The sequence below is a fragment of the Gadus chalcogrammus genome, chromosome 4 (genome assembly GCF_026213295.1).
Source record: "Gadus chalcogrammus isolate NIFS_2021 chromosome 4, NIFS_Gcha_1.0, whole genome shotgun sequence".
In the NCBI taxonomy this organism is placed as follows: Eukaryota; Metazoa; Chordata; class Actinopteri; order Gadiformes; family Gadidae; genus Gadus; species Gadus chalcogrammus.
Genome location: NC_079415.1, coordinates 6,118,824 through 6,143,823, shown reverse-complemented (window position 1 = coordinate 6,143,823; position 25,000 = coordinate 6,118,824). Strand labels below are relative to the sequence as shown.

Below are 25,000 nucleotides of genomic sequence, written 5' to 3'. Positions count from 1 at the left end.
TCGATCCTCAATGTCCATCGCAGAGCAAGACGTCCAAACCCCCACCTGCTCATTAATGATTGGTCTCTGTACTGTCTAGCTAGCCCCTACCTGCTCCTTAAGAACCTGCCTCTGTACTGTCTAACCCCTACCTGCTCCTTATTGACCTGTCTCTGGTTTCTTTAACCCCTTCCTGCTCCTTAAGGACCTGTCTCTGTACTGTCTAGCCCTACCTGCTCCTTAAGGACCGATCTCTGTACTGTCTAACCCCTACAAGCTCCTTATTGATCTGTCTTTGTTTTCTCTAACCCCTAGCTGCTCCTTAATGACCTGTCTCCGTACTGTCTAACCCCTACCTGCTCCTTAAAGACCTGTCTGTACCCGTCTGTCTATCTCTCTAGGTTCATGGACACTAACAACCTGTCTGTCTACCTGTCTGTCTCCTGGTTCATGGCCACTAATGCCCTGTCAGTCTATCTGTCTGTCTCTCTAGGTTCATGGCCACTAACAACCTCTCTGACTCTCTGTCTGTCTCTCTAGGTTCATGGCCACTAACAACCTGTCTGTCTCTGTCTGTCTCTCTAGGTTCATGGCCACTAACAACCTCTCTGACTCTCTGTCTGTCTCTCTAGGTTCATGGCCACTAACAACCTGTCTGTCTCTCTGTCTGTCTCTTTAGGTTCATGGCCACTAACGACCTGATGACGGAGCTTCAGAAGGATTCCATAAAGCTGGACGATGACAGTGAGAGGAAGGTGTGTTGATGTTGTTATTGTTGTATTAAAAGGATGTGTTGTTGTTGTTATTTTAATAACGGGGTGTGTTGATGATCTGTTATTATTGTAATAGCAGGGGTTTCTTCCCTTGATAATACTTTGGGGCCTGCCAGGATTATAACTGTCCGTCAAAACGAAATCCCTACCGTCATAGAGAGAATTGATTGACAAAACGTCACATACCCTCATCTCCAAATCGATCAATGTTTGGCTGCAGTGTGGCATTTGCCAAGCAGGTGGCGCTGCAGACCTACAGTTAGAGGAGGTCCTGTGGTCAGGAGGTCTTCAGCTGGCCAGCAGCCTTCTTCTTATTAAAAGGACCAGCACAGAGAAAACAAGAGAACCTGAAGAACATATTTTGTATACCCACTGTATTTACAGAGGATGTCCTCTAGATTTTCTAATTAAAAAAAGACTCAAGCAAGTTGAAAGCATTAAACTAAACATACAAGGCTGTGGGTCCCATGACGTCTATGGGGAGGTTGCCTGGGCACGGACGCAGGTTTCATAATTTCTTGAATACATGTAGAAGAGGAAACGGCAGATTATCAGTGGGTATTAGCTGAGATCCAAATCCCTCATTTGAGTTTCGAGTGAATTTTAACCAAAAAGTTTAAATGATGATGAGAACGCTTCGAAGACCTTTTGATGTGTCAGCACTAACGGCTGTTGGAGATGAATCCAGATGTTATTGGTCATGTTATAAGACATAATACAGATGATATAAGTCATCATGTAGTAAACTCTGGACCAACATGGTCCATGTCAACTGGATCAAGCCTCATACATCTTTCTGTTGATTAAATGGTCCTTAGCTTTTCCAGGATATTCCTAGATGTTATGTGACTGATTAGTGGACTAATTGGTTAATTGATTGGTTAAATGATCGGTTCATTGGATGATGTACTGATTCGTTAATTGATTGGTTGGTTGATTGACTGGATTCATTGATTGGATGACTGATTGGTTGACTGATGTCTTCATTGAGTGGTTGACTCCCTGGTTCTCAGGTGGTGAAGATGATTCTCAAGCTGTTGGAGGATAAAAATGGAGAAGTTCAAAACCTCGCTGTCAAATGGTAAGAGATACACACACGGCCCCGAAGTGAAGCGTGGATTGGATAGTGTTGGAGAAGTGGAGGTGTGACTGGTGTGTTGGGCCTGCAGCCTCGGGCCTCTGGTCAGCAAGGTGAAGGAGTACCAGGTGGAGACTATCGTGGACACACTCTGCACCAACATGCTGTCGGACAAGGAGCAGCTCCGAGACATCTCCTCCATCGGCCTCAAGACCGTCATAGGAGAGCTGCCCCCTGCCTCTAGTGGTAAGAACACTGCTGCCTCTAGTGGTGACAACACTGCTGCCTCTAGTGGTGAGAAAACTACTGCCGTTAGCCTCTATTTCAGGGACGGCAATAAAATGGCATAGATTACTATGTTTACGATCATATAAGACAAATACCCATGTTTTTAAATCCAATATGTGTTTTTTTGGTTTCAATGACTCTTTAACGTGTGAGTGTGTGTGTTTGTGTGCAGGCTCTGCGCTAGCTGCCAGCGTGTGTAAGAAGATCACTGGGAGGCTAACCAGCGCGATCGCTAAGCAGGAGGACGTCTCTGTACAACTGGAGGCTCTGGACATCATGGCCGACATGCTCTGCAGGTACCCGTCTCACCTAACTACAGGTGTCTCACTGCCGTCTCGGCCCGTGAACCCTCTGACTGAACCCGATGGTCAGAAGAGCAGACGTTGATATACTGGAGGCCCTGGCTCTACCTGTTGGATACCTGTAGAGGAACCAGACCAAATACGCAGTTCGACAGGAGGCCTCTAGGTGGTGTGGTCTACAGGTGGTCTACAGGAGGTCTCTAGGTGGTCCACAGGAGGTTCCAGGTGTGACTGTGGTCTTTTTCTTCCAGACAGGGCGGTCTCCTGGTGAACTTCCATCCCTCCATCCTCAGCTGTCTTCTGCCTCAGCTCACCTCACCCAGACTGGCCGTCCGCAAGGTAGGACCGGTCACCTGACCTGTCAACTGACCTTTGTGCGTATTACAAAGGAGAGCTAGCCAGAGTGTGTGTTTCTGTAATGTGTGTGTGTTCTTATAACGTGTGTGGTCTATAACTTGTGTGTGTTTCCATAAAGTGTGTGTGTTTCTACAACGTGTATGTGATCTATAACGAGTGTGGATGTGGGTGTGTGTGTCTATAATGTCTGTGTGTTTCTGTAATGCGTTTGTGTTTTCTATAACGTGTGTGTGTGTTGTGTCCTATAACTTGTGTGTCTGTGTGTGCGTTTCCAGCGGACCATCATGGCGCTGGGCCACCTGGTGATGTCCTGTTGTAACCTGGTGTTCATCGACCTGATTGAACACCTGCTGGCGGAGCTTGGGAGGAACGACAACATGTCCACCACCAGGACCTACATCCAGTGCACTGCTGCCATCAGCCGGCAGGCCGGCCACCGCATAGGTACAGCCTCCACCTGCCCGGACGCACCACCACTTTATACTAGGGGTGTACGGTATCAACGGAATAGAAAGTACATCGGTGGGAATTTGCGCTACGGTATGAATTTTGACGTTACAGCGAGACCGGTGGGACCGGTAGACAGTGTTGTGTGTAACGCATTACAAAGAGAGTAACGCGTTATTACAGTAACGTAATTACTTTTTCATGTAAAATTAAAGCGAAGCACAGCTACTGAAAATATGGTAATGAAGCGTTTTTCTATTCGGTGCAACGTTGCTTTCGCAGGGACAGATTTTACAGCGATACTGCCTTCTCAGACAGTATGCTATTGCGCAAGCACGCAGGCGCGCAGCAAGCGTGCCTGCTTGCGCAATAGTCCCTTCACGAGCTCTCATTCCACACCGTACGAGTCAGACGCTGGTAGCGTGAAGCTGTCTCTGCATCTCAGACATCGCTTCCGCAGGCATTTTCAAAAGCCAGTCCTTGCGCCAAAGGAAGCCAGTGGTGGAACGTGATAACAAACGCCATCACTGTTTACCTGTGTAAGGACATGGTTCCCTTTCAAAATGTAGAAAGGGCTTTAAAGAGATGGTCAAAACACTCTATCCAAGGTACACGTTACCTGCCCGCACACACTTCAGCCATATTGAGACGCCAAAACTATACGGCAAGGTCCGCGAGCAAGAAATCCATACTACCGGTATTAAACATTTGTGTTTTTCAGAGATGGAAGTAACTTGAGAAAAGATTTTTGCCTTTTTTTTATGCAGTTTTGCTGGCTTACCAGTATTTTACCACTTCAAAAGCATTTATATCGATATTAGAAGATACAATTAACATACGTGATATAATACCGTTACCGTCTATGCCTCAAATCATACCGTGAAATACATTTTAGTCCATACCCTACAGCCCTACTTTATACTACACCTGTATGTATACACCTTTAAACTACACCTTTAAACTACACCTGTATGTATACACCTTTAAACTACACCTTTAAACTACACCTGTATGTATACACCTTTAAACTACACCTGTATGTATACACCTTTAAACTACACCTGTATGTATACACCTTTAAAGTACACCTGTATGTATACACCTTTAAACTACACCTGTATGTATACACCTTTAAACTACACCTGTATGTATACACCTTTAAACTACACCTGTATGTATACACCTTTATACTACACTTGTCTGTACACACCTTTATACTACACTTGTCTGTACACACCTTTATACTACACCTGTCTGTACACACATTTATAGTACACCTTTATGTGTATAATTCCTGTCTCCAGGTGAGTACCTGGAGAAGATCATCCCTCTGGTGGTGAAGTTCTGCAACGTGGACGACGACGAGCTCAGAGAGTACTGCATCCAGGCCTTCGAGTCGTTCATCAGGAGGTACCCTTTAAACACCTCTTGTGGGGTGGAGGCGGTGGGGAGGTGGGGGAAGGTGGCAGTTTGGTGGCCAGCCACCATGTTGTCTGCGGCACGCCGCTGGGTTCAGAGGTCAGAGGCGAGGTACTCAGACTCTCCATGTGGTGTTCCGCTAGGTGTCCTAAGGAGGTGTACCCCCATGTTTCCACGGTGATATCCCTGTGTCTGCGCTATCTGACCTACGACCCCAACTATAACTATGACGACGAGGATGAGGACGACAACGCCATGGACGCAGAGCAGAACGATGAAGATTATCAAGGTTAGAACCAGTCAAAACAGTACGGTGATGACGTCATGGTTATTTGTTTGTAAACAGGAAGCGATGATGAGTACAGCGATGACGTCATGGTTGTGTGTGTGTGTGTGTGTGTGTGTGTGTGTGTGTGTGTAAACAGGTAGTGATGATGTGTGCTGTGTGATGACATCATGGTTGTGTGTTTGTAAACAGGAAGTGATGATGAGTACAGCGACGACGACGACATGAGCTGGAAGGTGCGGCGGGCGTCTGCCAAGTGTCTGGACGCCGTGGTGGCGAGCCGGCACGAGATGCTGCCTGAGTTCTACCGCTCGGTGTCGCCCGCACTGGTGGCCCGCTTCAAGGTTAGAGACTAAGACTAATGGTTGAGTAGAGCAGACCAGACTAATGGATAAGTAGAGCAGACCAGACTAATGGATGAGTAGAGCAGACCAGACTAATGGTTGAGTAGAGCAGACCAGACTAATGGATAAGTAGAGCAGACCAGACCAATGGATGAGTAGAGCAGACCAGACTAATGGTTGAGTAGAGCAGACCAGACTAATGGATGAGCTGAACAGACCAGACTAATGGATGTGGAGAGCAGACCTGACTAATGGATGATGTGTTTTCAGGAGAGGGAGGAGAACGTGAAGGCAGATGTGTTCCATGCCTTCCTGTCTCTGCTGAAACAAACGCGGCCGGCCCAGGCCTGGCTAAACGATCCTGATGCCATGGAGCAGGGAGAGACCCCCCTGACCATGCTTCAGAACCAGGTGATGCATCCTTTGATCATACACGTATGTACACCATGTACTAGCAGCCAGACCAATCGAGACCCTGCCTTAGATGATTCTCTGAAGCTACGCAGGTGTGGGCTTGGTTAGTACTGGATGGGAGAGAACACTGAGTTGCTGCTGGAAGTGGTGTCGGTTGGAGGCCAGTAGGTGGCACTCTTCCCTCAGGCCAAAACATCAATCCCGATGACCCAGTGCAGTGACGGGGATACTGTGCTGTGGAAGGTGCCGTCCTTCGTAGGAGACGTAAAACCGAGGTCCTGACTCACTGAGGTCATAAAAGATCCCAGGGCACTTATCGCAAAGTAGGGGAGTCCCCGGTGTCCTGGCTAAAACTGCCCAACCAGGCTCATTCAATCTGGCCCCCTAATCATCCCCCTGTATAATTGGCTGATTCATTAATCCCTCGCTCTCCACCTCAAGCTGGTGTGTTGTGAGCGTTTTCGCGCCGACTGGCTGTCGTGCATCACCCAAGTGGGTGCTACACACTGTTTGTGGTTAGTGAGGTCCTCCCCTTCACTGTAAGCACTTTGAGTTTCCAGAAAAAAGCGCTATATAAATGTAATGAGTTATTATTAGTATTACTACTATGCATAGCTAATGATACATGTATCTACATCTATAGATGTACTATCAGTTCTAGCTCTATACTTAGCTCCAGGACTACAAACATGTCTGTGTGTGTGTGTATTTGATATATCTGTATATCTATATCTGTGCAGGTCCCTATGATAGTGAAAGCACTCCACCGCCAGCTGAAGGAGAAGAGTGTGAAGACCAGACAGTGTTGTTTCAACATGCTGACGGAGCTGGTGACGGTGCTGCCTGGAGCCCTGACCACACATATACCGGTCCTCATACCAGGTAATACACACCACCTGTCCTCATACCAGGTAATACACACCACCTGTCCTCATACCAGGTAATACACACCACCTGTCCTCATACCAGGTAATACACACCACCTGTCCTCATACCAGGTAATACACACCACCTGTCCTCATACCAGGTAATACACACCACCTGTCCTCATACCAGGTAATACACACCACTTGTCCTCATACCAGGCAATAGATGCCACCTGTCCTCATACCAGGCAATAGACACCACCTGTCCTCATACCAGGTCATATAAACCTGGTATAAAGGTGTGTGTGTGTGTGTGTGTGTGTGTGTGTGTGTGTGTGTGTGTGTGTGTGTGTGTGTGTGTGTGTGTGTGTGTGTGTGTGTGTGTGTGTGTGTGTGTGTGTGTGTGTGTGTGTGTGTGTGTGTGTGTGTGTGTGTGTGTGTGCGTGCGTGCGTGCGTGCGGCAGGGATGGAAATTAACACACGCCATTTGCGGGTGGATTTGTATGGTGGAGGTTGAATCGTGTCACTTCACCCCCCACTGTGTCGGGTAATACTTTCCAGTCAGGTCCGATCAAATTTGTATATTCAATACATTCGTCATACGGCGCTGCACAGTTCCACAACCTTTACTGTCAACATCCGGCCCCCTTCTTCTTCTACGCCTCTCTTGCTGTACTGCGACTGTCGACATCCGGGATAATATACCGGTAACTAACAACTCTCAAGTCTCACGCATTCGTTGTGAGACACACGCAATTCGTAAGAAGACGATGGGTGTGTCGCATAGACGTCGTCATCGTCTTGCCGTCCCTCCCCGTTCTGTGATTGGTTCCCCATCTCAGGCAAAAATCGGATTGTGTGAATTAGTTTGGTTCCCTTTCATGGATGCCGGAAGTTGGAGATTCCTGGGGCTTGCCCCATGAACTCAACCCATGCACAAGCTCACACGCCACACTTCGTATTTCTCACGCAGAGTAATTACCAGGATAGCGCCCATCAATTTGGGCCGCTATTTAACAGTGTTACAGGTAGGAATCAAATGTGTTTCCCGTACGTAGGGTAGGCCTAACCATACGTCCTCTTTTGCCCGGACATGCCCTCTTTTTGAGACAATGTTTTGCGGAATTTCAAAATCGTCCGGGATTTTATTAAAGCCTCATACATGTTCACATTGAATTTGCGTTGCGTTTCTCTGGGTCGTTCATAAACTAGGTAGGCTACGCCCTCCCCTACTCAGTTCTGTTCGCTTTGCATTGGTGGAAGTGAGTAGGGGGAGTGGTTAAGTAGAGCCTTCAGATTGGACGGTTTGACTTACTCAGGTACCGTCGTGTTTTGTATTTATTTTTTTACCATTATTGTTTTATAGGGACAAACATTAACAAATTTCTCCTACAGGTGATTGATAAAGTTCTATCTAGACTATTGAACAGAAAGAAAGTGTTTTTTCTGAATATTAGTGTTAAGGGCCAATAATGCTTACTATCATACGTTAGTTACCATGTCTGTGGACAAATTTGTATTTAGTCGCATGTTAATATAAAAAAACAAATTCACTTATGATGGTGTAGCCATGCATGTTGTTTTATTGTTAATATGTCAATTTGTTTTTTATTGAAAATACTTTGTATAGATGAATTATCCCCAAACTTCGTAACACCTTGAAATAAACATGACTTAACATGGCAGATACCTGTGTATTGTTTATCGGTAAGAGTGTAACGTTTTCAACTCAGTTCCTTGGTAGAACCTACTTAGAGTAAAAATCACTTCTGATTGAAAAAAAGATGTGTATGAAAAACACTTTTCTTATCTATTGTTACTATTATATTGTTAAAAATGTACGCATTTATTAAAAAATTATATAGCGTATAAAAAGTGGCTGGTAAAAAAAAGATGAGTGGCTATGGTGGGCAAAAAAGTTAATTTCCATCCCTGGTGTGCAGGCATCATCTTCTCTCTGAACGATAAGTCGAGCAGCTCCAACCTGAAGATCGACGCTCTGGCCTGTCTCTACGTGGTGCTCTGTAACCACCCAGCCACCGCCTTCCACCCCCACGTCTCAGCCCTGGTGCCACCCCTGGTGGCCTGCGTGGGAGACCCCTTCTACAAGATCACCTCAGAGGCCCTGCTGGTCACGCAGCAGTTGGTCAAGGTAAGACCTGAGAGAGGTCTACAGAGGTCTACGGACACTGAGAGGTCTACGGACACTGAGAGGTCTACGGACACTGAGAGGTCTACGGACACTGAGAGGTCTACGGACACTGAGAGGTCTACGGACACTGAGAGGTCTACGGACACTGAGAGGTCTACGGACACTGAGAGGTCTGAGAGGTCTAAAGAGGGAGCGGAGGAAAGGAAACATTCCGAAACCATCCAGCCTTCAACCCTTCCCTCCCCCCTCCACCATTAAAAGGTGTTGGGCCTGCCATTGAAAATCAACATGGATCCCAAACCAAACAAGGAGAGAAGCACTGATTGTTCAGAAGCCAACAGAGGGTCTCACAGCACATTGCACTCCATCAGGCTGACGGGTGGCTTTGCCACTTTTAACAAATAGTTCTCAAATAATGAACCTCAAACCTTTCCTACACACACTCAACCATCACACTTACCCTTTTCTATGGATTAGATCCAAACCTTGAACTTGTTCACTGTTCTGTCCTCTTCTCATATCGCTGTGTTTTATTCTGCTAGGTCATCAGACCTCTGGACGGCGCATTGGGGAGCTCGGATAGTTTTGACCCCTCCCCCTACATCGATGATGTTTTTAATTGTACAATCAAACGCCTCAAAGCTGCGGACATCGACCAGGAAGTTAAAGAACGTGCCATTTCCTGTATGGGACAGATCATCTGTAATTTAGGTAACCAGAAAGAATCAGTCGATATGTGTTCGTAACTTTCTGCTGCAGCTTGTAGCTGCGAGCTAGTTTCTAGATGCTAGTAAGCTCGGTAGCTTCCTGTCTTAAGTCTGTCTCTGTTGCCTAGGCGACCATCTGCCCAATGAGCTGCCTGGAACCCTGCTCATCTTCCTGGAGCGTCTGAAGAACGAGATCACCCGGCTCACCACGGTGAAGGGTGAGCCTAGCGCCAGTCCACGGCCACACCCATAACAGGCCACGCCCACACCCATACCAGGCCACGCCCCCACACCGCACCAAACAAGGCCACAACGCCAGGCCACTCCCACACACCATGCCAAAAGCAGGCCCCACACACACACACACACACCAGGCCACGCCCACACACCTGGCCACTCCCACACACCACGCCCAAACCAGGCCACATACACACACACGCATCAGGCCACACCCACGTGTCAGGCCACGCCCACACACCACATTCACAACAGGCCACGTCCACACACCAGGCCGGGCCCACACCAGGCCGGGCCCACACTCACACCTGGCCGCGCCCCCATGGAACCCATACCTGGTCATACCCGTGTTCATTAGATGTATGCGTGTGTGCCCTCCAGCCCTGACGCTGATCGCGGGCTCCAGGCTGAGCATCGACCTGCGGCCCGTGTTGCCCGACGCCGTCCCCATCCTCGCCTCCTTCCTCCGCAAGAACCAGCGGGCGTTGAAGCTCTGCACCCTGGCGGCCCTCGACATCCTGCTGAGGAACTACAGGTACCCGTCTGTCTGCTGCCGTGACTACTGGTACCACCTGTCTGTCTGCTACCGTTACTACTAGGGGTGGGAAAAATAATCGATTCTTCGATGCATCGCGATTCTCTCTAGAACGATTCCGTCTCGATGCAGATAAATTAATAATCAAAAATGTTGTATTTGTTCACCTGCTGCAACATTTTGTTCGCCAGAGAGAGATCATTTTAGTAATATTGAAATGATTTAATTTTTCTTCAGTGTGTGTTGGCCAATCTCATTTGTCTTGACACGATTGCGATTCAGCCTACGCATAGCGTGCACGCAAACTCACAGCCAGACACAAGAACTCAGCTTTTTCTTTAATGACATAGAAAAGAAAGATTAGAAAGAAAAGAAAACTGAAACCTATTTTTTTACATACTTCCATATTATGTTGTACTGCAAGCTGCATTGATTATTGCATTGTTCATAGAAAGTCATATTTGTGACAAAAGCTTTTTCTCTAATAAAGTATTAGATAAGTTAATTCATCTGTTGATGTCTTTAATGATCATCACAAAAGTAGGAAGTGATAAGCAAACTCTGAGTAGCAAACTCAGATGTATATATATATTTTTGGAAAATCAAGAATGGAGATGTACATAAAAAAAAAATTGTTGCATCGATAATCGTTTTAGAATCTAATCGCTGACCTCATAATCGGAATCGAATCGTTAGGTGCCAAGAGATTCCCACCCCTAGTAACTACAGGTACCACCTGTCTGTCTGCTGACCACACCTTAACTAGAGGTACTACCTGTCTGTCTGCTGGTCACACCTTAACTACAGGTACTACCTGGTTCTGCTGAACATACCTAAACTAGAGGTACTACCTGGTGTGAACCAGGTGTAACAGGTGTAGGTGTGGACCAGGTGTGAACCAGGTGTAACAGGTGTAGGTGTGGACCAGGTGTGAACCAGGTGTAGGTGTGAACCAGGTATCACAGGTGTAGGTGTGGACCAGGTGTGAACCTGGTATCACAGGTGTAGGTGTGGACCAGGTGTGAACCTGGTATCACAGGTGTAGGTGTGGACCAGGTGTGAACCAGATGTGAACCAGGTGTCACAGGTGTCACAGGTGTAGACCAGATGTGAACCAGGTGTCACAGGTGTAGGTGTGGACCAGGTGTCACAGGTGTAGGTGTGAACCAGGTGTCACAGGTGTAGGTGTGGACCAGGTGTCACAGGTGTAGGTGTGGACCAGGTGTCACAGGTGTAGGTGTGGACCAGGTGTAACAGGTGTAGGTGTGGACCAGGTGTGGACCAGGTGTGAACCAGGTGTAACAGGCGCGTTGTGTCCTCCCCCAGCTCTGCGGTGACCCCGGCCATGGTGGACGCGGTGCTGGCCGAGCTCCCGCCTCTGATCTCGGAGAGCGACATGCACGTGAGCCAGATGGCGCTGAGCTTCCTGTCCACGCTGGCCCACACTCACCCCTCGGCGCTGGGCCAGCTCAGCGGCGGGGCCATCCTCAGCCAGCTCATCGTCCTGGTCCGCTCGCCACTGCTGCAGGGGGGGGCTCTGGCCGCCATGCTGGACTTCTACAAGGTCTGTCCGTCTCTCGCGCTGTCCGTCCCTCCGTCTGTCTCTGTCTGCGTTCTGTCAGTCTCTGTGTGTCTCTCTGTCTGTGTTCTGTCTGTCAGTCTCTGTGTGTCCCTCAGTCTGTCTCTGTCTGTATTCTGTCTGTCAGTCTCTGTGTGTCCCTCAGTCTGTCTCTGTCTGTATTCTGTCAGTCTCTGCGTGTCTCTCTGTGTTCTGTCAGTCTCTGTGTGTCCCTCAGTCTGTCTCTGTCTGTATTCTGTCAGTCTCTGCGTGTCTCTCTGTCTGTGTTCTGTCAGTTTCTGTGTGTCCCTCAGTCTGTCTCTGTCTGTGTTCTGTCAGTCTCTGTGTGTCTCTCTGTCTGTGTTCTGTCTGTCAGTCTCTGTGTGTCTCTCTGTCTGTATTCTGTCTGTCAGTCTCTGCGTGTCCCTCAGTCTGTCTCTGTCTGTATTCTGTCAGTCTCTGCGTGTCCCTCAGTCTGTCTCTGTCTGTATTCTGTCAGTCTCTGCGTGTCCCTCTGTCTGTCTCTGTCTGTATTCTGTCAGTCTCTGCGTGTCCCTCAGTCTGTCTCAATGTAAAGCCGCTCAAGCCTCTGATTGCATTGTGCTAAACTTGTGCTCACTCTGTGTGCCCCCAGGCCCTGGTCACCACGGAGACGGCGGGGCTGGGCTACATGGACGTGCTGCGGATGCTGACGGGGCCCGTCTACGCCCAGAGCTCCGCCCTCGGCCACAAGCAGGCCTACTGCTCCATCGCCAAGTGTGTGGCGGCGTTGACCACGGCCTGCCCCCGCGAGGGCCCCGCCGTGGTGGGCCAGTTCATACAGGTACCTGACTGTCTGTCCCCCATCTGTCTGTCTGACCGTCTGTCTGACCAACTGCCTGCTGTCGTGTGGTGGACGGGGGCTGTGTTCCGATTGGTCGTCTCGCCGTGTTCTGATCGCTCCTCTGTGTTGTGATCGGGCGACAGGATGTGAAGAACAGCCGCTCCACCGACTCCATCCGGCTGCTCGCTCTGCTCTCATTGGGCGAGGTGGGGCACCATGTGGACCTGAGCAGCCAACCAGAGCTCAAGACGGTCATCCTCGACGCCTTCTCCTCCACCAGTGAAGAGGTAGTCGGTCTGTCTCTCCGCCCGCCCGCCCGCCTGCCTGCCTGCGTCTTCGTGAGAACTAATCTTATCATTGTCTACCCATCTGCCCGCTTACCTGTCTGTCCTCCAGGTGAAGTCTGCTGCCTCTTATGCGTTGGGGAGCATCGCTGTGGGGAATCTTCCAGAATATCTTCCCTTCGTCCTGCAGGAGATCTCCTCCCAACCCAAACGGCAATACCTGCTGCTGCACTCACTGAAGGAGATCATAGGTAACTGTCTCTACTAGGGCTGCTGCAACTAACTATTGTTTTAATAATCGCTTAATCGCTCGATAATTTCTTCGATTAATCGATGAATCGGATAAAAAAAAAGGAAGCATTTGTAATTGCCACATCTTTATTCAAAAGCTGAACATGACTTCAAATTCACCGTGCAGACTGAAGTGTAAAAACAACAGGTTATTGCTCCAACGTCCCTGAGCTATTAAAGGTAATATTGAATGATAAAAAAATATTAAAACATAACTGGAATAACACAAAAAAACATACAATGTATGATATACATTTATGTATACATCTACAAAAATTAAAAGGCTCCTTGCTTTTATAAAGTGCAGAAAATGAGGCTTTCAGTTATTTAAGTCAAACCGGTAAAAAATGATTCCGGAAATGATTTTGTTAGAGGACCAATCACAGCCCTTGCCGTCTCCGTCCATCTCCGACGGATAGTTAGAAAATATTGGAACCGTACGTAGAGCTCCGTCAACAGAGAGGGCTCTCCGTGTCTACGTACTGCACTTTACGGAGGGCTTTACATCCACCTTTACTCTGCTGTTGAGCCCCCATCCTTGTCAGGGATGACTCAGACATGTTTGCATTTCAGATGCTCATCACCGTGGTTCTTCTGTGCCATGTCATTTCGCGTTTGCAAAAGTTTGCAACTAACACACTTTTTAACTTTATGCATTGTAAAGTGCTCCCACACATGTTTCATGCCCAAAATACAAGCTGTGGTCGCTCGCACTGTAGCGGGCGGAAGGCTCGCTGTGGGCACACACGAAACCTGTCGGCACACACGAAACCTGTCGGCGTCTGAAAACAGTTCCACGCATACGAGTGACTTATTAAACCCGCGATTCAACGAATCGATGACTAACTTCGTTGCCCACGCTTTTAGTAATCGAGATCATGGGTAACTATCTCTACCTTTTAGAGACACTAGGTCCACTATCTCCATGATAGAGATACCAGGTCCACTATCACCATGATAGAGACACTAGGTCCACTATCTCCATGTTAGAGATACCAGGTCCACTATCACCATGATAGAGACACTAGGTCCACTATCTCCATGATAGAGATACCAGGTCCACTATCACCATGATAGAGACACTAGGTCCACTATCTCCATGATAAAGATACCAGGTCCACTATCTCCATGATAGAGACACTAGGTCCACTATCTCCATGATAGAGATACCAGGTCCACTATCTCCATGATAGAGACACTAGGTCCACTATCTCTGTTAGAGACACTAGGTCCACTATCTCTATGTTAGAGACATGAGGTCCACTATCTCTAGGTCTACTACCTCCAGCTCTAACCCCCTGTGTCCTCAGGTTCGTCCACGGTGGCGGGGCTGAAGCCCTACGTGGAGTCGGTGTGGACTCTGCTGCTGAAGCACTGCGAGTGCCAGGAGGAGGGAACCCGCAACGTGGTGGCAGAGTGCCTCGGCAAGCTGACCCTCATCGACCCCGAGACCCTGCTGCCAAGGCTCAAGGGATACCTGCTGTCAGGTACGGTCAATCAGACAGTACTGTCAATCACCTGTGCTATCAAACACCTGTACTGTCAAACAAACCTGTACTGTCAATCACCTGTACTGTCAATCACCTGTGTGTTCCAGGCTCCTCCTATGCCAGAAGCTCTGTAGTAACAGCGGTTAAGTTCACCATCTCTGACCAGCCACAGCCGATAGATCCCCTGCTGAAGAACTCTATAGGTAACACACACACACACACACACACACACACACACACACACACACACACACACACACACACACACACACACACACACACACACACACACACACACACACACACACACACACACACACACACACACACACTGCTTAAGAACTCTATAGGTAACACACACTCTGCTTAAGAACTCTATAGGTAACACACACACACTGCTTAAGAACTCAATAGGTAACACACAGCTGCTCTGATTGGCTGCCCTCCACCAGGTGACTTCCTGAAGACCCTTGAGGACCCCGACCTGAATGTGCGTCGCGTTGCCTTGGTAACCTTCAACTCTGCAGCCCATAATAAGCCCAGTCTGATCCGAGAGCTGCTGGACACCATCCTGCCCCACCTCTACAACGAGACCCGCGTCCGCAAGGAGCTCATCAGAGAGGTGAGCCAATCACAGCCTCCCGCTGCTCAGAGGACCAATCACAGCCTGCTGCTGCTCAGAGGACCAAGCACAGCCTCCTGCTGATTAGAGGTCCAATTACAGCATCTAACTCCAGGTGTGTGTGTGTGTGTGTGTGTGTGTGTGTGTGTGTGTGTGTGTGCGTGTGCGTGCGAAGGTGGAGATGGGCCCGTTCAAACACACAGTGGACGACGGGCTGGACCTGAGGAAGGCTGCGTTCGAGTGCATGTACACACTGCTGGACAGCTGCCTGGACCGCATCGATATCTTCACCTTCCTCAACCACGTGGAGGACGGGCTGAAGGACCACTACGACATCAAGGTCCGAACACCTCTCTCTCCCTCTCTCTCTCTGTCTGTTTCTCTCTGTTTATTTACTCTCTCTCTCTCTCTCTCTCTCTCTCTGTCTCTCTCTCTCTGTCACTCTGGTTATTGTCTGTCTGTCTGTCTGTGTGTGTGTGTGTGTGTGTGTGTGTTTATTTTCCTTTTCTCTCTCTCTAGATGCTGACCTTCCTGATGCTGGCCAGACTCTCCTGTCTGTGTTCCAGCGCCGTCCTGCAGCGCCTCGACCGGCTGGTGGAGCCGCTCAGAGCCACCTGCACCACCAAGGTACCGTGACTCCCCCCTAACACAGCCCCCTGCACCACCATATGTGTGTGCAGGTGATACTTGTATGTGTGTGCAGGGCCTTGAGACGTTGATACGTGTGTGTGCAGGGCTTTGAGACGTCGATACGTGTGTGTGCAGGGCTTTGAGACGTCGATACGTGTGTGTGCAGGGCTTTGAGACGTTGATACGTGTGTGTGCAGGTTAAGGCCAACTCGGTGAAGCAGGAGTTTGAGAAGCAGGATGAGCTGAAGCGGTCGGCCATGCGGGCGGTGGTGGCGCTGCTGGGCATCCCGGAGGCGGAGAAGTCGCCCCTCATGGCCGAGTTCCAGTCCCAGATCGCCTCCAATCAGGAGCTGGCCGCCATCTTTGACTCCATACAGCGAGACTCCACCTCCGCCAACATGGAGTCCATGGACACTAGTTAAGGAGACTGCAACTCCCATCATGCACCACACACACACTGACACACACACACTGACACACACACTCACACTCACACACACCCACACACACCCACACACACACATAGACACTCACAGACACTCAGACACACACAGACATAGACACCATCTGTTGTTCTTACTCTCCTTGCGCCGGTTTCCCATGATGCACTGCAGCAGGAGGAGTTCTGCATGGACAAACAGGAACAGGAAATCAAAGCGTGGAAGCTCCTCCCATTTTCTTTCAGGATGCCGGCTGATTGGCTGATGTTCCTTGTTTATTTTGGGGTTTGTTGTTTTTTTCTAATTCCAGAAGTACTGCAGGTGCCTCAACCTGATTGGCCACTGTGGAGTGACTGACAGTTGGCATGCGATCAAACTCACCATTGGTTATGGCTTGCCTGCGACCTGGCAGCCAATGGGAGAAGGGCTTGCTCAGTTCAACAGGCTGGCGTCCAATAGAAAGCTTGGATGATGGGGGGGCAAGCGAGAGCTGCTTCTAGCGGACTGGAAGAGACTGTTGGTTCACCTCCCATCACTGTCAAGACCAGAGCAAACGATAGCAAAGAACACTCCACACACAAGACCAGAGAAAGACCAGACCGTAGACAGACCGGAGACAGACCGTAGACGGACCCAAGACGGACCAGCATAAGAATAGACCACACACGCACGCATACACACTGAGACACACGCACAGAGACAGAATGCAAAACCCCCCACACACACCTGTAGACAAGAGATGGACTAGACTGTGGACAGACCGACGGACTAGACTGTGGACAGACAGACTTAACTATGTACAGACAGACCTGACCATGTGCTCTGACTCTATGCTGTGGTTAGCAGGAGTTAACTGTGTTGGCTACGGCTAGTGGTGGTTATCTGTTGGCTACGGTTAGCTGAAGCAAGCGTCGGTTAGCCGTGTGAGCTACGGTTAGCCGTGGTTAGCCGTGTTAGCTCTGCTGTGATCAGGAGTGTTCTTGTTTATCTCAAGTCAATAAAGAGGTCCATTTCTGCCTGATTGATGTCCTCTGTGTTTCTGTTCTCATGGCTTCTGAACACTCGAATAAATCAATTCACTTCTTACTAGCTAGTAAATTCACTAGTAGTTAGCTAGTCAATTCACTCCTAGTGGCTTGTCAATTCACTATTAGGTAGCTAAATCGATTCACCGCTATTGGATTCACTACTAGTGGCTAGTCAATTCACTATTGGGTAGCTAGTCGATTCCCTGCTAAATTGCTGATAGTGTTCATGCAGTATAGTTAGCTAGACTGTACATGTGTAGTAAGCTAGAGTGTACATGTGGTGTAGTTAGCTCGCCATCGGATTTCAGAGGTTTATTTCTTGCAGCTGTCAAAAATGGAACATGTTCTGTTATTGTTTTGCTATTTTAATATTTATAATAAGTGTTCAATAATATATTTATTATTTAGCCATTAATGGCATTAAATCAGATCTTATATTATTTAATACTAATAGAATTCTATGAGGTGTTGTATAATTAATATTGTTATTTATATTGAAAACTGAGACCGCTCTGTTGGCTGAAAGGTTTTTTAAATCAGATCAGCTAATACTGCACTAGCTGAAACTGGTTTCTGATCTGCACTGGCTGAAACTGGTTTTAAATCCTGATGAAAGGAAACGGAAAGGTACCAGAAGTTTTGAATTGCCATGAGGATGAAGAGGCCGCTCCTGTACTTAATGTTAATCACGTCTGTCTGTCTGTCTGTCTCCTCAGCCTCTGGGTGGGGGCGAGGCTTCCAGCTGTCTTCAATCGGTCTCCTTGAATTGCTTCGGGTTAAAAATGTCAGTGTCGTAATTTTTTTATAATTTACCGCAAGCTTATTGTTATAATATAATAATAGTGTTAATATAATATTAAGACTATAATAATAGTAATAATATTATATTTATAGCATAATATCTTTGTAATAAAGTGCTCACATAATATTAATATAATAAAATAATAGTGGTGAAATAAATATAATAATAATTTAATAAAAATAATGTCAATATAATAGTAATCATAACAATAATTCACCATTAATATAATTCTTATGCAGTGTTAATATAACTATAACCAGCCGAGGGCGGTAAAGCCCAGTGAGAGGACCGCTGGTTTATTGTGATGTTCTGCTATAGAAGCTTTCTGGTGAACTTCTTTTGAAAGCCGGACTGCTGTGATGCTTCCCTCACCAATGCAGAACTTCTTTCAGCCCACTCAGTATGAACATCCTGCATTGGTCGACTAGAGTTTTAAATGTTGATATTTTCCTGGGTGCCGGGATGTGAGGCCTCACTTCCTCTTCAACAGGAAGTTACATTTGGTTTCACAGAACTGCCAAACTCACCCACGCACCGAATTAAATGAGCTGTGTGTGTGAGCGCGCACGCGTGTGTTTGCGTGCACGGGTGTGTTTGCGTGCGTGTGCGTGAGTGCGTCCGTGTGCATGCGTGTGCGTGAGCCTCCAAATGTTTGGGGAAATGATGACTTCTAACTTTCAGATTCCCTCTGACACACTAAGACACACACACACAGGCGTCATGGTGATGTTTCCACGCTGACTGACAGGCGAGGGCTTCTCTCAGTCTTGGTTACTTTTGGACGGGGATTTCCCGTGGTAAGGGGGTGTGGTTTCCCGTAAATCATTCTGTTCGTCTCATACCAGAAATAATGGCCTTACTATCGCCTAGATACTAAGTTACCTTAACATAGATACTAAGTTACCTTACCTAGATACTAAGTTACATTATCTCAATACTATGTTACCTTAATTAGATACTAAGTTACCTTAACCTAGATACTAAAGTTACCTTACCTAGCTACTAAGTTACCTTACCTATAAACTAAGTTACCTTAACCTAGATACTAAATTACCTTACCTAGATACTAAAGGTACCTTACCTAGATACTAAGTTACATTATCTAGTTCCTATGTTACCTTACCTATACACTAAGTTAACTTAACCTAGATACTACGTTTCATTTCCTAGATGCTAAGTTACCATGACCTAGATACTAAGTTACCTTAACATAGATTCTAAGTTAACTTAACCTAGATGCTAAGTTACATTACCTAGCTACTAAGTAACATTTACTAAGTTATCTTAAAATAGATACTAAGTTACCTTAACCTAGATACTAAGTTACATTACCTAGATACTAATGTACATTAACTAGATACTAAGTTACCTTAACTAGATAATAAGTTAAAATTAACCTAGATACTAAGTTTCCTTACCTAGAGACTAATGGACACTAGAGAGATACTGTTAGAACAAGCCGTTTATCACATGATGAATTTAATAAGAAGGTTTGCAAAGAGGAAGATGGAGTCTGAGGAGCAAGATGGCCGCCGATCATGGTTTCAGATCAGCTGGTAATGCTTGAAGCCGCTGCCTGTGACGTAAGCCTTCAGACCCTGGAGTTCATTCATCACCTGTTCCTGGAAACTCTCGTTGTCCAGCTGCACACACATGGACACGCAAACACACATACACATGCACATGAACACATCATGCGCACAAGTACATTTGTCAGAAGAAAGAGAAACAACATATATCGCTGTCGGTACAGTAAGGATGTTCATAGAACCAAGTGCCAAGCACTAACAATCGCTATCGTTAACCCATTCCCCGTATACAACAAAGATAGCTAGGATAAAACGCTAAATGATGCTGAGTACTATGTTTAAGTGCAAAAACCTGTTTCTACAGTAAGGTGAAACTGGTTCTACAGTGAGCTGGTACCTGGTTCTATAGTGAGGTTGTACCTGGTTCTACAGTGAGCTGGTACCTGGTTCTACGGTGAGCTGGTACCTGGTTCTACGGTGAGCTGGTACCTGGTTCTACAGTGAGCTGGTACCTGGTTCTACACTGAGCTGGTACCTGGTTCCTGGTTCTACAGTGAGGTGGTACCTGGTTCTACAGTGAGTGGTACCTGGTTCTACAGTGAGTGGTACCTGGTTCTACTGTGAGGTGGTACCTGGTTCTACAGTGAGGTGGTACCTGGTTCTACAGTGAGCTGGTACCTGGTTCTACAGTGAGCTGGTACCTGGTTCTACAGTGAGGTGGTACCTGGTTCTACAGTGAGCTGGTACCTGGTTCTACAGTGAGGTGGTACCTGGTTCTACAGTGCGGTGGTACTTGGTTCTATACCTTGTTGTAGGCCTGATCCAGCTGATAGATCTGAAGCATAGCCAAACCCCTGGAGCCCTGGAGGCATACGCACACACAGACACACAGACACACACACACACACACAGTTAGTTATGTGATCGATGATGGTTAGTTGTGGTTGGTTAATGTGTTATTTTCAGTCCGTCGGGTAAGCTAGTGAGGGTTAGTTTGTGAGAGTTAGTGATGATTAACGAGTGTTGGTTTGTTATGATGGTTATTAAGGGTTGTTTGTGATGCTTTGTGATTGTTAGTTAGTCATGGTTAGTTAGTCACGGTTATTAATTACCTGTTTAGAACGACAGCGGCTGGCTTCTCTCTTCAGCGCTGGACAGAAATTCGGGTTCTTGTCCTAGAGGGTTGAGTTAGGGTGTTAAGACTGATCTCAGACCAGTAGTCCTATTGAGGGTTGAGTTAGGGTGTTAAGACTTATCTCAGACCAGTAGTCCTATTGAGGGTTGAGTTAGGGTGTTAAGACTGATCTCAGATCAGTAGTCCTATTGAGGGTTGAGTTAGGGTGTTAAGACTGATCTCAGACCAGTAGTCCTATTGAGGGTTGAGCTAGGGTGTTAAGGCTGATCTCAGACCAGTAGTCCTATTGAGGGTTGAGTTAGGGTGTTAAGACTGATCTCAGACCAGTAGTCCTATTGAGGGTTGAGCTAGGGTGTTAAGGCTGATCTCAGACCAGTAGTCCTATTGAGGGTTGAGTTAGGGTGTCAGACTGATCTCAGATCAGCATTCCTACTAGAGGGTTGAGTTAGAGTGACAGACTGATCTCAGACCAGTAGTCCTATTGAGGGTTGAGTTAGAGTCACAGACTGAGCTCAGACCAGCAGTCGTGCTAGAGGGTTGAGTGAGAGGCCTAGGGTTAGTGTTAGACTGATTACATCTGATTGGATATGAACCTGAAGTCTGAATAGATTAGTTAGACCTGAATACTACTCGATTAGTTAGATTAGTGGTCCTCGGGGTTAGATACTACTAGATGAGTTAGATTAGTGGTCCTCAAGGTTAGATACTACTAGATGAGTTAGATTAGTGGTCCTCGGGGTTAGATACTACTAGATGAGTTAGATTAGTGGTCCTCGGGGTTAGATACTACTAGATGAGTTAGATTAGTGGTCCTCGGGGTTAGATTCTCACCTTGCGGACACAGTGCTCCATCTTCTGAAGGAAGTGAGGCAGGTCATTCTCAGATCTTCTCTTCAGAAGGCTCCGGAAGAATCTGAGGACCTCCATGAGGACACAGGCATGGAGCTGGAGGAGGGTTAGGGTCAGGTGGGTTAGGGTTAGAGTTACCATGGGTTAGGGTTAGGGGTCAGGAGAGTTAGGGTTAGGAGGGTAAGGGGGGGTTAGAGTTAGGGTTAGGAGGAGTAGGGTTAGAATGGGTTAGGGTTACCATGGGTTAGGGTTACCATGGGTTAGAGTTACCATTGGTTAGGGTTAGCATGGGTTAGAGTTACCATGGGTTAGGGTTAGGGGTCAGGAGAGTTAGGGTTAGGAGGGTAAGGGGGGGTTAGAGTGAGGAGGGTTAGGAGGAGTAGGGTTAGAATGGGTTAGGGTTACCATGGGTAAGGGTTACCATGGGCAAGGGTTACCATGGGTTAATGTTAACATGAGGTACCTTGCGGTTGACTCTGATTTGGTTGAAGGAGGAGCCGTTCAAAAGGACCAGGTCTTTCTGCTGCGCATTCTGCTGTCCAGTCTCAACAACAACAACAACAACAACAACACAACACTCATTTTCAGCCTCAAGAACTGTGTGTGTGTGTGTGTGTGTGTGTGTGTGTGTGTGTGTGTGTGTGTGTGTGTGTGTGTGTGTGTGTGTGTGTGTGTGTGTGTGTGTGTGTGTGTGTGTGTGTGTGTGTGTGCACTCACCTTATTCAGCAGGGTGTCCAGCTTGTCTAAATCAATGCAGGCCTTACATTCACACTCCGCTGTCTCACCCCCCCAGCACCCCCACAGCGCCACACAAACCAGAACAGTCCAGCCACCCGGCATTCTGTCTGTCTCTCTCTGTGTCTGTCTGTGTGTTGCTGTTATATATCATCTCAGGTGCTTCCTGTCAGGTGACCCTACTTCCTGTTCTGATCCAGGTCATCGTCATGGTTACGCTGCCCTAGATCTGGGAGAGGGTCTTGAGATCACAATCAATCATCAATAAGGCGAGGCGGGGGGTGAGGAAGGGGGGAGGTGAGGTGAGGTTGAGGTGGGGTGGGGGTGGGGTGAGGAAGGGGGGACGTGGGGTGGGGGTGAGGTGGGGTGGGGTGGAGGTGGGGTGAGGTGGGGGTGAGGTGAGGTGGGGGTGAGGTAGGGGGGTGGGGGTGAGGTGAGGAGAGGTGTGGGTGAGGTAGGGGTGAGGTAGGGGGGAGGTGGGGGTGAGGTGAGGTGGGGGTGAGGTAGGGGGGTGGGGGTGAGGTGAGGAGAGGTGTGGGTGAGGTAGGGGTGAGGCCAGGTAGGGGTGGGGGTGAGGTAGGGGTGAGGTGAGGTGGGGGTGAGGAGAGGAGAGGTAGAGGTGGGGGTGAGGGTGAGGTGAGGTGGGGGTGAGGAGAGGTAGGGGTGAGGTGAGGTGGGGGTGAGGGTGAGGAGAGGTGGGGGTGAGGAGAGGTAGGGGTGAGGAGAGGTGGGGGTGAGGTGGGGGTGAGGAGAGGTAGAGGTGAGGAGAGGTAGAGGTGGGGGTGAGGAGAGGTAGGGGTGAGGAGAGGTGGGGGTGAGGAGAGGTAGAGGTGGGGGTGAGGTAGGGGTGAGGTGGGGGTGAGGTGAGGTAGAGGTGGGGGTGAGGAGAGGTAGAGGTGGGGGTGAGGAGAGGTAGAGGTGGGGGTGAGGAGAGGTAGAGGTGGGGGTGAGGAGAGGTAGAGGTGGGGGTGGGGGTGAGGTGAGGTGAGGAGAGGTGGGGGTGAGGGTGAGGTGGGGGTGAGGTGAGGAGAGGTAGGGTAGAGGTGGGGTTGGACCAGACAGGGTGAGGAGCTGTTTCCTGTGGGGGAGGAGGGGGAGGAGGGGGAGGAGGGGGGGAGTTCCTGTTCCACTGGAAGGTTTCATTTTGACATCTTCAAACCAACTCCCAGTACAGATCAATTATGATCCATATTTCATCTATAATGTTATCACAGATCAATACTGATCATATATCATCTTTAATATAATCACAGATCATTTCTGATCCATGTATCATCTATAATGTAATCACAGATCAATACTGATCAATTTATCATCTATATCTATAATATATATATTCATACATTTATCTTAACTTGTACAAATACTGTAGGTAGAGATCCAGATATGCCTGTATTTAATGCACATGTAGATAAACATGTACTTTAATGTACATATCCATATCTGTCTGTATTTAATGTGCGTCTCTTGAATCAAACCAAGACACGAAGTTCCCCACAATGACTTTATTATGTGTTTTCAGGCCAATAAATATAAAATAAATTAACACAACTGCTGACAGATATGTACTCAAACTTATATACCATTTAAATAATGTCATTCAAATAATTTAAATACGCACTTTAATCAGAGTTTATATAAATATTTAAATTCTGTAAATAAAATAAACACATTGTGTATAAATAATAAGGATAATCCCATTTTATATAAATATTTAAATACGTTGAAAAGAGCAATACAATTATAAATAAATATTCAAATACTTTAAATATTGAACCACCCGAGCCAGATAAAAACGTTTACAAAAGTATAAAATAATCACATAGCCCTCCTAAATTTAGCTAGCACATGGGAGCGCTGCGCCCTCTTCCTGGGCGCCCGTCGGCGTCGTAGGCTCCTCCTCTTCCTCTCGGCCAATGAGCTTGCTTCGTCGAACAGCCAAGGCAGCTCCCACAATGCCTTGCTCTGCACTACAGAGTTATTGATCTGAAAGGACGGAGTCAGTGTTATAATATATATATATATATATATATATATAATGTTGTTTATATATTGTATTACAGATTCTGTAGTTATAAACGTTATGTATTAAATATTACATTTTACATATCATATATAAATAAAATACATATATGATATGATATTATTTTATACATATCATATATCATATTTTATTCTACATGTTATATTATATACATATATATTTATTGTATTCTACCTGTTGCATCTCTATATTCTACCAGTTGTATCTCTATATTCTACATATTGTATCTCTATATTATACCTGTTGTATCTCTACATTCTACCTGCCGTACCTCTATATTCGACATGTATCTCTATATGATATTCTACCTGTTGTATCTCTATATGATATTCTACCTGTTGTATCTCTATATTATATTCTACTTGTTGAATCTCTATATGATGTTCTACTCATTGTATCTCTACCTGTATGTTGCCCAGTTGCTCCAGTGTGCTGGTGAGCAGCAGGTGTTTCTTGTACTGGGTTCTCCTCAGCAGTGTAACCATCTCCTGGAGGTACCGGATCCCAGCTTCCTCTGTTTTATTCTCCTCTGATTGGCTGTCGGTTGGCGGCTGAC

General features: G+C 47.2%; 2 protein-coding genes across 3 annotated transcripts in view; one reads left to right on the top strand and one right to left on the bottom strand.

The window, feature by feature from the left end:
- cand1 (cullin-associated and neddylation-dissociated 1) overlaps positions 1-17,497 on the top strand; it is an 18,290-nt gene extending 793 nt beyond the window's left edge. The window contains exons 2-27 of one of the 2 annotated variants that reach the window (XM_056589370.1): positions 659-734; positions 1,766-1,833; positions 1,922-2,076; positions 2,291-2,414; positions 2,672-2,759; positions 3,053-3,221; positions 4,529-4,634; positions 4,787-4,932; positions 5,122-5,273; positions 5,544-5,684; positions 6,428-6,569; positions 8,497-8,705; positions 9,248-9,416; positions 9,541-9,630; positions 10,031-10,184; positions 11,511-11,748; positions 12,377-12,565; positions 12,709-12,852; positions 12,962-13,100; positions 14,451-14,627; positions 14,738-14,833; positions 15,083-15,252; positions 15,428-15,592; positions 15,772-15,879; positions 16,080-16,299; positions 16,633-17,495. In XM_056589370.1, the coding sequence (XP_056445345.1) occupies positions 659-734; positions 1,766-1,833; positions 1,922-2,076; positions 2,291-2,414; positions 2,672-2,759; positions 3,053-3,221; positions 4,529-4,634; positions 4,787-4,932; positions 5,122-5,273; positions 5,544-5,684; positions 6,428-6,569; positions 8,497-8,705; positions 9,248-9,416; positions 9,541-9,630; positions 10,031-10,184; positions 11,511-11,748; positions 12,377-12,565; positions 12,709-12,852; positions 12,962-13,100; positions 14,451-14,627; positions 14,738-14,833; positions 15,083-15,252; positions 15,428-15,592; positions 15,772-15,879; positions 16,080-16,299; positions 16,633-16,679 (3,682 nt within the window). In that variant the 3' untranslated portion in view covers positions 16,680-17,495. Of the gene's footprint in view, positions 1-658; positions 735-1,765; positions 1,834-1,921; positions 2,077-2,290; positions 2,415-2,671; positions 2,760-3,052; positions 3,222-4,528; positions 4,635-4,786; positions 4,933-5,121; positions 5,274-5,543; positions 5,685-6,427; positions 6,570-8,496; positions 8,706-9,247; positions 9,417-9,540; positions 9,631-10,030; positions 10,185-11,510; positions 11,749-12,376; positions 12,566-12,708; positions 12,853-12,961; positions 13,101-14,450; positions 14,628-14,737; positions 14,834-15,082; positions 15,253-15,427; positions 15,593-15,771; positions 15,880-16,079 lie in introns of both variants that reach the window. The other variant, XM_056589371.1, reaches the window with a different exon arrangement.
- A 6,640-nt stretch (positions 17,498-24,137) lies between these two features.
- LOC130381689 (interferon gamma-like) overlaps positions 24,138-25,000 on the bottom strand; it is a 2,663-nt gene continuing 1,800 nt past the window's right edge. The window contains exons 3-4 of the mRNA XM_056589400.1: positions 24,849-25,000; positions 24,138-24,386 (exon numbers count right to left, since the gene is read on the bottom strand). The exon at positions 24,849-25,000 is cut by the window's right edge and continues 70 nt beyond it. Of these exons, the coding sequence (XP_056445375.1) occupies positions 24,219-24,386; positions 24,849-25,000 (320 nt within the window). The 3' untranslated portion in view covers positions 24,138-24,218. The remainder of the gene's footprint in view (positions 24,387-24,848) is intronic.